Source organism: Pogona vitticeps, chromosome 11 (genome assembly GCF_051106095.1).
Source record: "Pogona vitticeps strain Pit_001003342236 chromosome 11, PviZW2.1, whole genome shotgun sequence".
In the NCBI taxonomy this organism is placed as follows: Eukaryota; Metazoa; Chordata; class Lepidosauria; order Squamata; family Agamidae; genus Pogona; species Pogona vitticeps.
Genome location: NC_135793.1, coordinates 1,495,685 through 1,508,660, shown reverse-complemented (window position 1 = coordinate 1,508,660; position 12,976 = coordinate 1,495,685). Strand labels below are relative to the sequence as shown.

General features: G+C 41.7%; 1 protein-coding gene across 2 annotated transcripts in view; it reads left to right on the top strand.

Annotated features, from left to right (window-relative positions):
- Nucleotides 1–12,976, top strand: part of ATP7A (ATPase copper transporting alpha) — a 36,417-nt gene that overhangs the window by 1,085 nt on the left and 22,356 nt on the right. For both annotated transcript variants that reach the window (XM_078380674.1, XM_078380673.1), the window contains 4 exons: nt 6,969–7,113; nt 9,326–9,466; nt 10,649–11,138; nt 11,961–12,698. In XM_078380674.1, coding sequence (XP_078236800.1) covers nt 9,347–9,466; nt 10,649–11,138; nt 11,961–12,698 — 1,348 coding nt within the window. In that variant the 5' untranslated portion in view covers nt 6,969–7,113; nt 9,326–9,346. Of the gene's footprint in view, nt 1–6,968; nt 7,114–9,325; nt 9,467–10,648; nt 11,139–11,960; nt 12,699–12,976 lie in introns of those variants that run through there.

Sequence of the window (12,976 nt, the reverse complement as noted above, 5' to 3'; positions counted from 1 at the left end):
GCCCTGGTTCATTGCAATAACTTAAATTCGGGATTGGTGATTAATATTTGTATGGCTAATTAACAGCTGGGAGTTGGAAATACTTGCTGGTCTCCCTAAGACCACCTAAGAAGCAAGGGCTCTCCAATTACTCCTGCTCACTGCCCTATCTCTTCACAAAGGGCACTTTTGTACTTGAACATGTGAAATGTCCCAGTTTTAGCCTGTCTGTGATTTGTAGTTGATTTTTAGAGACTTCCTTCCTCTTGGCCTTCATTTTTTTTCCCCTGGCCAGGGGCTGAAACAGACAATACTGAAGCTCTGAGACCTTTAGACTGGGCATGGGGAAGTAACTGGTCTGTGGGACTCAAACATTTGTGTAATAAACCTGCGTTATGGAAGTTTGAGCCAGCCTTCCAAATTGGTTTGTTCCTTAGAAAAAGCCACTCTGCTCGGGAGCTTGATCTTTTAGCTCATCTTCTTGCCTTGCACAGTCCATTCTTTACTACTCCTATAACAAAATAGGAAACACAAGTCTTTATTAACTAGCTGGTTCTCTTGAGCCAACTGTAATGTAGAGCTAATCATGGGTTTTCTAGCTTCAGATGGTATGTTTGTTCCCATCAGATAGCAAGGTGTGTCCTCGTGGACACGATGTATTTTTTTCCCCCTCACTTGAACTTTTCTTGAATATCTGAACTGTGTTAATGCTAAAACTGCCGTGTCATGAGAATCACTGAAATGATTGTATGGACGGATCCCGGGGACTCTTAAGAGACTTCCACAAAAGCACAGCAGTGGGAGCACTTTCAACTTCTGCTTTTCTATCAGCAATCTCATCTTCCACATGACAGGTTGTTTTCGTAAAGAGAAGTTGCTTTCAAAGACGTTTATGATAAAGAGTGAGTGGTGATGTCCTGTATTCTCCCAAAAAGTAATAAAATTGTTTTTTAAATCTTGACATTTAGTTACCAAGCTACTTTCCCATTGTTGCTACTTTTTTGGGGTGGGGGTCCTCCCCTGTTCTCCTTACAATTATTCCCTTTGAATTGAATTCAGATATAATTCTGGTAAATGCATCAGTGTTGATACAGTATGTGTGAATGTGGTTAAATTTGTTTATACTGAAGTACTGAACAAATTTAATGTTTATACCTGGACCATGTGTTTGGTCCATGACAAGTACCACTTTTTAAAAATGTCAGGAAAGCTGAAGAGAGCTCTGTTCCTGTTTCTTCTCTTCTCTTTGCAAGTACATAGGAAGGAGGCTCAGGTAACCTCCCATGAGGAGTAGGCCCTTTGCTTTCTATTAGAAGAAATATTGCATCATATCAGAGTCCAAATCCTGCACAGCAGGCAGGGCACTTAATGTAATTAAAGTTAATTATAGAGGTGCATTTTTTATTTTGCAACTATTGCATTTAAATACCCAAGCTCATATATTTTTGTTTTCCTCTCCAATAGGACATTTCAGTAGATCCACTGTTAATTTAGAAATAGTGATAGTACTGTACATGGATATAAGTGAAACTTAGAGCCTATTATAATATTTAAGGCTGGAATTGTCTGACTACGCATCTGACAGCAACCACCATTGAAAACAACAGGGCTTACTTGTAAGTATGTGGTGAAAGAAGTACAGTATATTATGGAGCAGCTTATATCTGAAGGAACATTTCTTTCAGTACCAGCCTGTAGATACTTTAGACATTCCGCTGGAGCCTTTTTGGAAGTGAGATTCTTAAGGGACATGTGCGGTGTAACAATAAAAGAGAAAAGGCCTTTTCACTGATACTGTCACAAATGTGGGTTTCATGATAGAAATGTGTTTAGTATCTACAAGGCAAGCTTTTTCAGTGACACATTTAATCATTTTTATTTTCCCCAACATTTTCATTCGAGAATTGCTTTAGTTTGCCATATGTTTTTTAACTGCTACACCATCTTACAGTTAAATTTTGGTTTTATTTTTTTTAATGGCATATGCCCATGTATCATTATATAAATATAATTGCAACTTACATTTGCCTTGAATTCATTGGCGGATCTGTGGTTTGCTGTGTACAATTCATGGGGCTTACGCAGTGGAGCCACTATGCCTCAGGGTCTGTGAGCTGGAGCACCTGACTGCGTAGGAAGTTTGATTCTCTGCTGTGGCTGGTAAGAGAAGAGCCGCCCTATGCAGCCTTGGGCAAACTGCACAGACCCAAAACACCCTCAGAAGACGTGAATGCTAAAGCATTTTGAATGCCATGTGCTTAGGAAACTGGGGAAGGGATTGCCATGAATCAAAATCGACTTGACAGCAAATTGTGGTGGTGGTGAAGCTACCCCAGGGATCTGCTTTCTTTCTACTTCATTGCAACCTTTCAAGAAGAACTAGTGCCTTCCTGGTAATTGGGGAGAGAGGGAGATAGGGTTCCCCCCCACACACTATGTTTTTGATTGATTTTGTTCCTTAATTTCACACATTTCCTTATAGTTAGTTAATAATTGGTCAATCAGCATAGGTTCACAGCCAGTCAGATCTAACATTAAAAAATGTAATCAATCTTCTCAAGTGACTGTTGTTACAAAGTCCATGTACCTCTGTATTCAACTCTTTAGGTATATTGGGATTGAAATATAAATGATTTTCAATGCTTGCATTTTTCCCCTCTAATTGAAGTTTAGGCAATTCTGTTCCTCTAGAGATCTATAAAAATTTGAATACCTCCTAGAAAATCTGTAAAATATTATGAGGTCTTTTTGGAGATATATATATATGTAGCCTGCTTTGATCAAGTATAGATTAGTGTTATAGTGGAATAATTTACATTCAGGAGTAAAGCCACTACTGTTCTGCCAGCATAGCTAAGAGGATTTTGGCCTGTGGGTTAAAAAACAAATATCACAGATGATGATAGAATGTGGGGAGCGGTAATAACATCTAACTTCCTCATTTACAAAAAAACCCACTTTAAATGCCATTGGTTTCACTGCAGATTATGTATTCTTATGTTTTACCTGCTTGCACCTGGGGATTTTTGTATGAATCATAAACAAGGAACATGTTTTCTTATGTGGTGTCAGGCGTTTTTGTAAAACTGATGATGAACACCAAAACCACAAATGCATGTCAGTTGTAAATAAACACATTTGTTTTCTGTGATTAGGATTTTCTTCTGTACAGAGTAGTCAGGAAGAGTAAATGTTTATATATTAGTCTTGATTATGTGTCAGGTCAAAATATTTAGGATAGGTGTCTGGTACTTCGATGCCTTTTCTTGTGCCGTTTGTGTATATGCTTTCCTTTTTATGCTTTGTCTGTGCACAACAGAACATATTATGAATGTCACGAAAGAGGCCAGAGTTTAGTCCTCAATTTATTCAGAGTGTGGGATGTTTACCTTGAGAAAGAGTACTTGAATGTACGAATAATCTGCTAATCGGTTTGTTACTTAGTATGTAAACAACCTACAGAAAATGTTGACTAGATTAGTTTGTCAGGTAAAATATAGTGCAGATACTTTGAAAATAATAATCATAAACCAGAGTGACTGGTTTGTTAGATGTTCAGCTGCTAACATTCCGTAGAAACAGGTAGCACCTCAACTAAATGCTCATTTTCCCCGTACATAATGCTTACTTCTGAGTTTGCATTCTGCGCTTCGGAATGCAGCTTGAAGACTTTATTCTTGTAAAGTTTCTAGTAGAATCTTTATTGTCAGGAATACTTGAATTATGCCATCAGTAGGTGAGTTGTGAAAGACTGTTTAGCTGAGCATTTAAGAAATTCCATCCCTCTGAGTAGAAAAGCTGTGAAAACTGGGGGCAAGAATATGGGAGAACTGAGGTTATTTTGGCATCATAAGGTGGTGTCAAGGAGCTCCATGTAAGGAAATATTTCGTTATCTCTGAGGAAGGAATATTTGGTTTGAAAATTAATCAGAGATCAATATACGGCATTGTTCCTTGTACACCCTTGTGTCTTCTCTCCTTGTGGTTCCTGGACTGGCGCCTCTACACATTTTCGATACATATGAGAGAACCCGCAAAGGCATGCGGTGAGATCAATACCCAGTGACCGACAACTTCATCCCGAACCTTCCTGTGCAGTGCAGTAATAAAAGGTTTGGCATTGGGCACGGCGGTCCTGGACTGGCCACAGGAAGACCTTCCGTGCGTTACTGCCTTAGCTAAAGGTGGGGTGAAGCTTGACCTGTCACAGGTTCTGCAATTTCCTCCCACCAGTGTAGTTTGGCAGAAACGTCCATCATTATTTGCCATTTGTTATGTTTACTTGGGCAGATGGGAGATGCAAACCAATGATATCCAAAGGATGATGTGTGTTTTGGTCTGTCCATCCATCCCACTTTCCTGCAGCAATATTTCATGGTTTTGTATGGTTGGGCTGTTATGAGATATGTCCGTTCAAGTTCCTCAGTTGTATGCTGTCTTATGCGACTTTGGCGGTTTAAAGTCTGCGTCATGGAACTAAAGAACAATGGGAAGAGTTTTCAGTTCAGTGCCATCAGCGTTTGATTGGAGGGTTGTATAAAAATGCATATACAGGAATGAAAGAATAAGGTCAGCCTGATCTTATCCTTTGCATGAACCACCCTGGCTGAGACAGAGCTTGTGATCTGACAGAGAAAGTGGCACTCTTTGTGTGGTGAGGTGGGGCAAACTTATCTGGCTGAGGACAAAATGATTGGTAGATCTCTGTGCCCATTTTGCACCCTCATTGTACAGATTCCTGTATTTTTTGAAAGAGCAGTCTCAGGATGCCCCCAGAAAAGGGGAATGGAAAAGGGTCACCAGATGTCAGAATGGATTGGATGGTATGTGATTGGCATTATTATCATGGCTTCAGTTTCAAGTTAGCTTGATGGATATATTGATTAGTTGAAACTGTATTTTATTAGACAAGCAGAACCTTGATGGGAGCAGGTGTTTTTAAATTTCCCCTGGCTCTGATTTTACTGCATTAGTATCATAGGGAACACTATTTTTGTTTTATTTCTCTGGCTTTTACTCCGCCCATCTAGATTCAACAAATCTACTCTGGGCGGCTTGCAATCCGAGTATATAACAAAAATTAAAACAACAATATCGACAACATAGAGATAGAGAAAGTCCAAGATGGTAAAACATAAAAACACTAGCTAACATATTTTGCATCATAATGTATTTTCCACACCTCAAAGTGACAATGATTAACTAAACATTCCATTGCTGTGCCCTGTTGGCATGCACATGGCTTATTCATTATTAGCAAACAACTACATATGATAAGCTGAACAAGAAACATTTTGCTGTAGAAATATTCTTGGTTCTGGAAGTGATAGCAAGTCAAATTTCTTATTCCTTCCCGGGGGGGGGGGGGGACTGAAGAAATCCAGTCCTCTTCATAAGCCGCTATGAACCTGAGATAACATACCATCTTCATCTTTTTTTAAAAATGAAATGTTTTAGTACTTAGATTATTGTGCTTTCTTAGTGGGTGAGTATAAATGCTGCAACTGACAGTGAGTTGAGCCTGCTGTATTCCGTCTGAGAAATTTCTGCCTCAAATCTGCTGTGCCCCTGCCCTGAATTCATTGGGTGGCCTCAGGAAATGACGTTCTTGGTACAGTATATGGCATTCTTGGTACATGACATTCTCATCTGCAGGCCAAGGATGAACTGTAATGAGTTGCCTTCAGGGCTCTTCAGAGGCTCATTGAGCTGATATTCTAGATGAACTACTCAAGCCGTTCTCTACCAGTCAGGTTCAGCAGGCAGGCCTTTGTGTGAGTGGGAATGGAAGGTGCAGGTGGGGATAGTACTCCCTTGCGACTATCTTATACAGTGGTGCCTCGCTTTACAATTGCCCCGCATTACAACGAAACCACATTACGATGATCTTTTTGTGATTGCGATTGCAAAACGATGGTCTGAATGGCGTTTTTTCACTTTGCGGTGGTCGGTTCCCAGCTTCGGGATCCGATTCTTCACAAAACAATGATTTTCCTCCAGCTGATCGGCAGTTTCAAAATGGCCACCGGGTAAATAAAATGCCTCCCCGCTGTTTTCTGGGCTGGATTCCTCGCAAGACAGCCACCGAAAATGGCTGCCCTATGGAGGATCTTCGCTGGACGGTGAGTTTCCAGCCCATTGGAACACATTGAAGGGGTTTCAGTGCGTTTCAATGGGCTTTTTATTTTCACATTACGATGTTTTCATTCTACAGCGATTTCACTGGAACAAATTAACGTCATAATGCGAGGCACCACTGTAGCTGCCTCTCTGCCCCATCAACCTCTTGGCCAGACCTCTTGCAGGCTTTCTGGCAGGTGCAGGCTGTGCTGGGGAGGGACTGTCCAAGGGGGAAGGCACCTCCTGGCAGAGGTTCTCCCATCCTCGCACCCTGCAAATATGTCGAGCTTCAGGTTCTTGAAGATAACGAAAGCTGCAGTTGAACATGTCTAGAGGATGCCAGGTTGGGGAAGGCTGTCAGCCATAAAAGAACACGGTGTGTCACTCTTCCTGCCTGTTTTCCTCTCCCGCTTTTGCAGGGGTTTCCCCCACTTTTTTTTGTACAGTATATAGTATGCTGTGGACTTTGCTGTGGGCTGTTAAAGAGTAGGGTTACATAGGAAGGAATTATCCCTATCTCCCCAATTAGTCGTTGCCTTCCCTTAGCTAGCTAGCCAGCAAGCAAGCACCTATTGTTTGTTCTTTTGGTGTTTCTTTGGTGATGCCTGGCTGCATCTGATCTTTCATAATGGAGTTTGATGCTTTAAAGGAAGAGATAGAGTACCCTAGCTCAGTTCTAGTGTTTATTGGGTGGTAGATCCTGGGCCATGTTCAACATAATTGCAACTTGACTAACTGATTGAATCCATTTCTAGGATGCTGTCATCTTTCTACCACTCCGTATCCATCTGGATAAAAATTACAAATGTTACACAGGGGTGTTGATGGTGGGAGCAGAAATACTAAACTTTCCCTGTTTTTCCTGACAGCTCTTCTGGACAGTACACAAATCCGTGTGGCTGAAGTTTGACTTTACATGGAGAGTCTGCTGTTTTATGTAGAGTAAGCTGTACATTTCCCCTTTGCCAGACCTGTCAACATGTAACTCTGTGAAACTCTGTATGGGTTAGAAAGGTAATTATTCTCCAGCTATCATTAAAACTATTTATACTGTTTATATGAAACACACTTTCTCTTCAGAATGCCATCTGAAATATAACATTTAGCACTCCAGAACTTATGAATGCAAACGCCTATAGAAGGAAAAATGGCTGTTGACCGTATCCAGATTCCATATCAAGAGGAGATTTTTGTTAGGCCATCTTTTTTGAAAAGACATAAAGTTGTGTCCGGGCTTTTGGAACTACTACCACTTCTATGGACAGGTTGGGGATGGCAGGAGTGGAGAAGGGGCAATCTCATTCTTTAGATCCTCACCTGATTGCTTTAGGGACGCGCTTACATGTATCGTCTGTAAGGGATGCAGTTGCAATTGCAAAATGTGATATGAACTCACATTTAGTGTAGTACCCACATTTTTTAGTTTTGGGGATTGGTCACGCCGAGACCTTTGTAACTTTATAATCTACTGGCTTGACTAACCCGCTGCCTACTTGGAAGCATAGATATTGTACTTGAGATTGTGCTATCTTACCTTTAGTGGGGCCAACTGTGAGACCTGCCTTTTGCAATTTCTGGCGCTGCCTGACAAAGGTGACTCAGATACTCCTCCCAAAGTAAACGAAAAATAATAATGTCATTAATATATGCTGCATCAAACTTTTGTACTGGTTGCAGTATGTAATTCATCAGTCTTTGAAAGGTGGCTGTCACACCTTGCAATGGAAAAGGCATATGTTTGAATTGAAAAAGTCCTTTAGGGGCAGAGAAGGCTGTTTTCTCTTTACCTTGGATCCTGAAGAGCATTTGCCAATGCTCCTTACCAAGATCTAGGGAGGTTAAGAAACAAGCTTCTCCCCAATTTTTCCAGTATCTTGCCAATTTTAGGCACCAAATTTAGACACTCCATTAAATCTTCTATGAACTGCACAAAAATGGATGCCATGTTTTGGGATGAAGACCAGTGGCCTTTCCCATGGAACAGGAAGGTTCTATCACTCCTAGTTTTAGCATTCCCTCTACTTCCTGTTCTACCACCTTTTTTAATGGGCAAAGTCATGCATGCCCCTGGATCCTCACTCTTTCCCCTGGTTTATTTTCTATGGCATGTTCAACTAATTGAGTTCATCTTGGGATTGTACAAAATACATGTTTAAAGTCCTATTCTTTTTAACTTGTCATGTTGACTCTTTGTGAGGTGTGTGCCTAAGGGGAGCCTCTCTCCTTCCTGTTGTCCTCCTAACTCTGCTTCTGGTTGTAAAATGGTATCTTTAATATCCCTGAACAAGACTTCTCTGTCATGCTAGCCTTTAAACCAATTGACATGGACATTTGTAAGGCCTTTCATTTGTCCAGCATTCTTCTTTTGTAACCTACAGCCCCTACTTGACAGACTTCCTCAAATGGCTATTGTGCAAATAGCTTTTCAGTGTCTGAGGGTAGCAGTAGCAACTCTTGATGCCTGGAACTAAAAGTTCTTGGTTTCACTTTGGCATCGTACCATTGTTTTTGGAAGGTCTGGGATTGTGTGGGGGGAAAAAAATCAAAACCGGCCTCGGTCTGTCCGTTTCTGCTGGTGCCAGAATATATGGCACTTGGAAGAGTTTGTAAGCAAGAAAGGTGCTTTGTTTGAATCTGGTTCTTGATGTTCAGAAGCCAGTTGAAAGAAAAGGGAGGATGGTTTGAACTCATGTGGTTTAGTATACTCGAGCTTGGTTACAACTGGAGGTAACTCGGTATAAGGGTGAGGAGGTTACTCCAGAGCTGTCATGGAAGAGATTAGCATTTAAGAGAGAGTATGAAAACTGCTGGACAGCTTAGGGGTTGAGGTCCCTGGCTGTGGAGCCAGAGGTTGGGAGTTTGATCCCCCCCCCAGGCCTCCCTGGCAGGGCCTGGACCCCATGATCTGTTGGATCCCTTCCAGCTCTGCAGTTCTAAGATTATTATTATTCCTATATAAAACTGCTGCATGTACTTCCTGGTAGGTAATGTGAAGAGACTCATTAGCAAAGCATAGAGTGGAACGTTTTTTAACCTGTCGCTGGCTAAGTCTGGAGGTGGGGAGAAGTTTTGGGTTAGTCTTTTTGTCTAAAGCACCAACATCCAATAAATAGGTTCAGTTGCCCAGAGTTCCAGGAGTTCTTCTGCAGGCTGTCCTTTGCCTGAGGAGAAATGCTGCTTGTAGACCTTTTCATTTGTGCCTTGGTTTTTCTGTTCTAACTTACAGGAACGCCAAGCTGCCTTCAGAATGGATCCAACATCGGGTGCCCGGTCAATTGTTGTTTGTGTGGAGGGAATGACATGCAACTCTTGTGCGGAGGCTATTGAGAAGCACGTTGTTAATTTAAAAGGAGTTCATGAAGTTAAAGTAGGTAACATTACATGTTGTTGTTCTAGATTGTGGGCTAAATGGGAAGTGGCAGGGAATCTGCCGACAAGTGTAATCTGGATGCCCTCATAGTTTCTCTCGCCACTTGCGAGGTGGGAATGGGGGCTGGTTCCCACTTTGGAAATAGTATTCAATAGGCTTCAGGACAGGGTGACTTCATGTTTAATGTGGTTTCAGAGAGTCTGCATTTTCATTGTCTGACAAATAATTGCGAGCAAATCAATCAGTGGTACTTTAGGCCAAAGGCAGAACAGAGAGGCTATGGTACTTAAATATATTAGGCTGTGTAATTGGATCACAGTCATGGTTTCCAGGTTGGGTTTTGCCCGAGGAAAATATAAAATTAGAAGTTAATGTAATGGGCTTTTCAGTGGCGTCGTTCTGCCCTTTCAGAAATTAGAAAAACTGGGAGAGTGATTCTTCTGGCTGAAGGCAATTCAGAGTTCTTATGTTTGTTGTGTCGTATGCGAGTAGCTCATGACGTTAGCAAAACAATCTGGCTCTCAAAGTTCAGATAAAATGTTTCTGCTGCTTGTCATTGATAGGAGCTTTGCTTGGTTTTCTTTCTTTTTTTCTTTTTCTTTCCCTATTCTGTCCCTCTCATCAAAGGGTCATGTTCGAATGTCAGCTCTCCTATGCTATATATTTTCAGAAGAGAAGAACTGGAGGACTATTAGGTGTGTGCTATATTTCATGGAGGAACCGTGTCATTTACATGGTTTCCAGGAACAGCAGGATTTGCTTATCTAGCAAGACTTGATCAGGGTGGGAAAGAGGAAGTCACTGCTTGGTTGTATCCTGCAGTACATGTTCCACCTCCTGATTCGCCTCTGATTGAAACCGAATGGAAGAAAAATATTAAAGTTCTGTACCGTTTTAGTAAGTGAGAGTAAGAAGCTGTGTCACGTTTTCAGTCCTATCTGGCATTTTTCCCTTTACGGATCATCTTTTAACAGTGCTCTTGTGTTACAGATAAATCCGAGTTAATTTGTGGTTTCATAGGTATACTGCCTTGTGCTTCCTTCTCAGGTGGTTGAAATGACTATGCCAGGTGTCACAATAATAAGACCAAGCTGCCTGATCCATTCATGCTACTTTAAGAGGATTTTAGTTTTTGTTTGGCTAAGCTGACTGATTTGTATTTTTCTGTTTCCTTGCAAGGTTTCCCTGAGAGCTAAGAATGCAACCATTATTTACAACCCCCGAGAACAAACTCCAGAGGCATTGCAAGAAGCCATAGATAACATGGGCTATGACACGGATCTTGCTGATGCAAACCCCGGTGTCATTTTGGCAGACACTGTTTTCCTTTCAGTGCCTATTCAAGCAGCTTTAACATGTGAAGAGATCCGTGCCAGCCTCTTGAAGAATAAGGGCATCTTGGATGTGAAAAACTCTTTCGATGGAAAATCTTTAGCTGTAACATTCATCCCCTCTGTTATAAACAGCAAGCAAATCAGCGAAATAGTGCCAGCGTTGTGTTCAGATAATGCAACACAGGAGCAAAATCTGGGAATGTCGGAAGAGGCAAATACATCCCAAATGGGCGATGTTGTGCTGAGGATGAAAGTAGAGGGGATGACCTGCCATTCCTGCACCAGCACCATTGAAGGGAAGATTGGCAAGCTACAAGGGGTGACACGGATTAAAGGTAAGTGGAATGCCTTCGAGAGTATGGATTTAACTCAAAAGGCTTCCCTTTAAAAACGTTTTTCACCATTTCTTTATTCTCTCATCCTGCACTGAAACTGTTAGTAACTCAACCTGATCTTCCCTTGTTTATCCTCTCCTTTGCCCTTCTGCTAAATTCTAGTTTGTGTACTACTCAGTTCTTGTTACTGTCATAAATCATGCACATGAGTAGCGCTATATAATTAATCTTCCTTCTAATAGTAAACTAGCCGTTTAATAGCTGTTCAGAAATCAGACACAAGTTTATACATCTGCCAAAGAGAGAGAATATTTTAGAAATTGTAAAATGGCACGTAAAATGTGTAATGATACCTTAGAACTGCAGAGCGGGAGGGGACCCCACGGATCATCAAGGAGGCCCAGTGGGGGAATCGAACTCCCACCCTCTGGCTCTGCAGCCAGATACTTAAACCACTGAGCTCTCCAGCAGGTGATGATGATGGACCTTCAAGTCGATTCTGATGTATGGAGACCCTTTCCAGGGTTTTCTAGAAATAAAGTATTCAGAAGTGGTTTACTGTTCCCTTCTTCTGTGGATACTCTGATGCTGGTCAGCTTCCCACTCAGACTGGGTCTTCTCCCGGGAAGGCACCGTGGGGAATTGAACTGCCTGTATTGCACGACACCATTGTATTTACATGCCACCAGGGTCAGCACTTCCCATGTTCCCATGATGAAAGCTAGACCCCACCCCTGGCAGTCTGACTCATGGGTCTAAATAAAGACTGTGTATGGATTATCATAAGAGAAGCCTAGTGATGTTTTTCCATTTTTCTTCTAGTCTCCTTGGACAATCAAGAAGCGGTGGTCTTGTACCAGCCACATCTCATCACAGCAGAGGAAATAAAAACCCAAATAGAAGCTGCAGGTTTCATGGCGTCTGTGAAGAAGCCGCCTAAACCCCTCAGTCTTGGTGCTATCGACGTAGAGCGACTGAAGAAAGCACAGACCAAAGGCTTTGAAAGAGCTCAACCAGGGAGTCCGGAAGACTTGCTCCCCTTAAAGACTGTCAGGTTCCAGGTTGATGGCATGCACTGTCAATCTTGTGTCGCCAACATCCAACATCAAATCTCAGCACTCCCTTCAGTAACTAGCATTGTAGTATCTTTAGAGGACAAATCAGCTGTTGTAAAGTACAATCCTAGCCTAATCGGCATTGCTGCACTGAAAAGAGCCATAGAGGCTGTGTCCTCAGAGACTTTTAAGGTCAGCCTTTTGGACGGACATGAGAATGTAGAACCTCTGAACAGCCCAATATCTCCATTGAACTCTCAAAGAGCTATGAACAGCACCATGCATCACCCTCTGATTAGCGTAACCATGATAAATGTAGAAGGAATGACTTGTAATTCTTGTGTGCAGTCTATTGAGAGTGTGATATCCCAAAAACCAGGCGTGAAGTCCATATGTGTGTCACTTCAGAACCATAACGCAGCTATCGAATATGACCCCATGCTGACTTCTCCAGATGACTTAAGGAACTCCATTGAGGACATGGGTTTTGAGGCTTCCTTAACAGGTAACACCTCTCTAGAATTCCAAAAGACACGTGCCATTGCTAGCTTTCCTAGGAAAGGATTGTCCAGGGCTACCGAGTAATAGCAATCTCAGGAATACAGATTTTGAAGCATTGGTATTTCTTGGTCTCAGTAAGCAATTTGCCTTTTCAAAAAACAAGGTGTGTTGTTTTTCCAGACTTCTTTGGGAAAATGTATAAATCTTTAGGTGGTTTTGGTGGTTGCTAAGAAATTTTGAAGAAGAGGCAAACTGAAAAGGTGGCCATTTCTTGATTTCCTT